Here is a 4697-nt window from a genome sequence, read left to right as displayed (position 1 = left end):
TCCAGCAGGGAAACTTTAGAAATGAACAATATTAGCATATTCATAGATTCTTGAATTTATAATGCGGTAGAAGGAATGGATGTCTTTTTAAGGATTTTAAGAAAATATGACAATTTGCAGAACAATGTATGTCTGAAGAGGATCTTTAAGGTTGGGAAAGATTATGATTTACGTTAACTTCTGAGTAATGTTGTAGTCACGACTAGTGGTTAGTATTCCAAGATTGCCTATTTTGTTATTAAGTTCAGTATCAACATTTTTGTGATTTTCCAGGTATGTTAATTAACAACTTTTACTCATTATGTTAATTTGGCATTTGGCATTATGTTTCCCTCAAAACTCTTGCAACTGAAGTTGTATATAAAAATAATATTTTAGGAGACAGGGCTGTATAGTTATATATTATTTTTTCTTCCTTAGTTTTTCCGACATTATTATCTATAGCAGCAGCAGGTCAGGATGATTGAGACAGTCCCCCGGCCCCCCTCTCTGTATATTGACCCCTGTGATAAGGTACTATGTCAGACCCTGACTGTGGCTGACAGCAGTTTATAGTGTGTCCCTGCTGGCAGTGAGGCAGAATGCTGTGTTCCCAGAATAGGTCTCTCTGTCACAGATCCACAGCAGCTGTTAGCAGCACATAGCGCCCTGGTTACTATTCTGAAGTCTGGACGTTAACGAGGACAACGTCTTCATCGAATACTGGCTGCTGAATGTATATCTGCAGAGCCCAACGTAAAGACGAGTGTTTGTCTCTAATTTATTGTCATCTATCTTTAACATCGTTTCTATTTTATAACACCTTTCAGTGAGTCAGAGAGTTGCTGTGTCTCATTAGGAGCTGGATGAGAAAGTTTGTGGGAAAACTGAATGAAAATGCAATTTATCAGTAAATGTAAAGATTAAAGGTACAAACTATAAGCTTTTAGCTTAGCTTGAGCTTTAACTAAAGGTCGGACTTTTTTACCTTATGAACAGTATTTTTTGTCCCTGTATTTTTATTTATTCACTGCATGAATAAACCCTTTCCACAGAGGATTTACTTCCTTTGCTATAAACTGCTTGGACTTATTTTTAATCAAGGAACATATTTTATAGAAAATGAAACTGTTGCCCTCAATACAAGAGAAGGAAGTAAGAAAATTAAGTAATTCGAGAGCACAATTCGTCAGAGGTTAAACGATTACTTTAAGAAAATTGGAAAACTTATATAAAACTTGGATAGTGAAAGGGCCGGATCAACCTCCACTGAGCAGCTTTTATTGTGCTTCATTAGTGCCAAACAAATTTGTAATCAATCAAAGTACCACAGATTAACTGCCTTATAGCAAAAACGGTTCACACACTGCAGACTCTGAATGCTTCTGATTTAGGCAGCTGCTCAAATTTCGACACTATTCTCCTCTTGTCCGACCAAAGCTGCACTCAGACAGCCTGCAGCGATGTACAGAGTCTTTGATCGCCATTAAAAGTCCTCTGAGTTCAGAGCAACGTTTCTTTCTGTCATCTGACCAGCTGCTTCCACAGAACTCCCACAGCACCCCAATTTAATACTATTAAAAAGTCTGTCCATCTCAGCCTCCTCAATCAACACGAGTGCCTCAAAGTATTCTCACTCTCTTTACACTTTTAAAAAACGTATCGTGTGTCTGTTTGCAGATAAGACACGTTTGGTTTATTTTCCAACCCTTCCTGTTCAGAGAAGAAATATTTGCCCATGCAAATGTGGATTTTTAGGCTCAAAAGCACTCCAATGGTTGTGGTCAGTGGAGTTTTTCAGATTACCAATTAAAATCTGAAGTGAATCATCTTGTTTTCACTCGTCTCACCTGATCTGATTAGGGTTGTTCAATGAAAGCGTGCCCTCCTAACGTAACGAGGAAGCTTTTCTATAAATTGCCAGTGTTACAGAGTCGAGGGCTCTTAAGTGTTGAACTCAAACCACATTTCATTTCCTCACATCCCCGCTCGCCCTCTCACTGTGTCCACCGCCTAATGAATTGAGTCAGAGCTCATTCGAGTTAAGATCTCGCTGCTTGGCACAGAGTTTGTACCGCTTCAGGGAAGGAATCCTCTTTATTTTTGGGACTTAATTTAATTATGCTCCAGTTCCTCGTAAATGGGAACCTGGATGGGACCCTGGACTGATAGTCCTGATAGAGTGGGAGCTGCTCCGCCTAGACTTCCACTGACTGTCACCAGTGCTTCAGAGATTCTTATTTGAGTGTTGAAGATGTTTTTTTTAAACTCTTCTCAATGAGTATGTTCACATGCATTCTAATTATTATGCCAAATATGGAATATAGTCCATATTTGATAAGGGTCATGTACACAGCATATTCAGTTTGGATATTCCTAAAAAGCCCTTATTCCGAATGGAGAATTTTCCAATTAAAACGATGAATATTGATGTTAAATGCTACCCATTTGTGGTTTTACTTGCCCACAGTTTGCGAGGCTGAAGTAGAGATGCATACATGAAAACCCACATTTTTGATTGGAAGGAGGAACACACCTACTGTTGAACATTGTGAAAGACTTGGATGTCAACAGGTTTTTTTCTTTATGCACAAATATTACCAAGGACAACCTTTTCAAGAAGGTGGTGGAACAAATGAAAGATGGAGGCTGTCCACCACCAGTCAAAAAACTTTGGAAAAATCCTCTTTTGAGAGAAGAGACAAAATGCAACATACAGTTTGCCATTAACAGTAATCTGAGAATGCACAGCTGCTATAATTTTTAGTGGAATTTAAAATTTTCATTAGCTTAGTAGGAATATTGTCTCTTTCTGATTAAGGGCAAAAAACGAAATATTTGTGTGCATAGTCAGTGTTAAAGGTCCAGTGTGTAGGATTTAGTGGCATCTAGTGGTGTAGTAGTTGATTGCAACTCCCTCTCTACAGCCTCCCCTTCCAAGCACAAAGGAGATATTACAGTGGGCACAACATGAAAAACACCAACGCCCCTTTCTAGAGCCGGTGTCACCCCATGGCATTATCTTGAAATGAAGTCTAAAAAACATCCAAAAGTATGAAAAGTATGAACAAACGCAAAGATTTCCATTTACAAGAGTAGCAAATTCTTGCAGTTAGACACTAAAATTTGCAAATTCAAGTTTCAGTTTTACTTGAGTGACGATTAATAGACAAAATTGCTGTCACTGATTCATTTTATTGTTTCAGTTCTAAACGTACTGCATTAAGGTTTTGAAAGAATTTGGAAGTGTACTTTCAGTTTTACTTGTTACTGCTTACATTTTTATTTCTAATCCCAGAAAAGCAAATTATCTTTAAATCTTTAACACTTTAATGCAAACTTCTGCTTACCTGATAGATGACAACGCGGAACTTGTTTCTGGTGAGAAGCTCATCCTGCGTGGTTTCAACCTTCTTGACGCGGACGTTTTGCTTCTCAACACGTGTCCGGACCTCCTTGACGTTGGCGCTGACCTTGCGGGTTTTCTGCAGGAGCTTCTCCACTGTGCCGCTGGTGTCGGTGTGGTCCTTGGCCAGTTTCAGGACATCGCCCTGGATGGTTTTGATGTTGTTCTCCAGCTCCAGCTGACGCTCCTCCATGCGCTGCTGGCAGGACTGGACGTTGTCGATGATGCCAGCCACGCGTTCCAGCAGAGACAAGATGGTCAGGGCACTGATTGGGTTCCCAGCTTCGTCCTCCACCCCGATGATCTCCAGCTTCTCCGGGACACCCGCCGTGCGATATTTGTGTTGATCCATTGCAGTGTTTTGATGACTGGGGACGATCTCTCACTTTGGATTTGATTTAAAGTTAGTTTGGGGAAGGGGACCAGGACTGTTGGAGTTACCAGCAGGGAGACCGGAGAGTGGCAACACCCAACCGCTATGACCCAAACTCAGGTCTGGGGACAGGAGAGAGGAGAAACTCCACCTACCGCTTTTAAAAAAGGCTTCAGGATCCAAAGGGAACCTGAATTCAGCCCCCATCGGGATGTGGGCCAACTCAGAAGGGAGAGGCAATGCTCACACGAACCCCCTCAAGCTAAAAATAAAAACCCTTTGTAAGGCGACACTCAGACATTTTGGGAAAGCAGAGGATGATGGAATTTCCCACCCAGATCCTGCTCTGCTTTGTTAAAGCCATGCAGACTGATTCATAATTTTCCGCTATTGCACATGTTCATGCTAGCAGCTGCGAAACATGTACATCAACAGCAGATTAGGAGTCATTCTGCAGCTCTGCAGTCACAGACGCAGAGAAGCCACAGTTGTCTGGTCTGATTACACAGTGCTGGAATGTTTTTGGAGGATTAAACATTGCAGTGCTGCCCTTTTTACTTTCCCCTGGGCAGCAGAGTCCAAACATTGACTGTGACTGAGATCTGAAGCTCTTTATAGAGACGACGAGAGGAGCGTTAGACTGACACTATTTTAACACTCACTGCTCTGAACAGAAGGATTTATTTATTCTGAGCATTACTTATGTGCTAAGTGTTCACTACATGTTGAGATGCTGTATTTAGTGGAATGATTAATAGGCCTTTTTCACAGCAGGCATTCTGAGATGAAATAGTCGGGTAAACACAGGTGTTGCCAATGAGAATCATTAAGGCTGCATTCCATTTAGTGTAGCAAAGCTTTCAGAATTTTTATCTTTATATAATAATTTATTAAATCATTATTTTGGAAATCTGTTGTTATTTTAGAAGAAGAAGAAGA

General features: G+C 40.6%; 1 protein-coding gene across 1 annotated transcript in view; it reads right to left on the bottom strand.

Moving 5' to 3' along the window:
* Window positions 1–3919, bottom strand: part of cavin4a (caveolae associated protein 4a) — a 13613-nt gene extending 9694 nt beyond the window's left edge. The window contains exon 1 of the mRNA XM_035670102.1: window positions 3330–3919. Coding sequence (XP_035525995.1) covers window positions 3330–3737 — 408 coding nt within the window. The 5' untranslated portion in view covers window positions 3738–3919. The remainder of the gene's footprint in view (window positions 1–3329) is intronic.
* Between the last annotated feature and the right edge of the window lie 778 nt (window positions 3920–4697).

Source organism: Morone saxatilis, unplaced genomic scaffold, assembly GCF_004916995.1.
Source record: "Morone saxatilis isolate NCDOM2014 unplaced genomic scaffold, NCSU_SB_2.0 Contig23, whole genome shotgun sequence".
Lineage (NCBI taxonomy): Eukaryota > Metazoa > Chordata > Actinopteri > Moronidae > Morone > Morone saxatilis.
The sequence above is the reverse complement of the archived record's forward strand: the minus strand, read 5'-3'. Positions and strand labels throughout refer to the sequence as shown.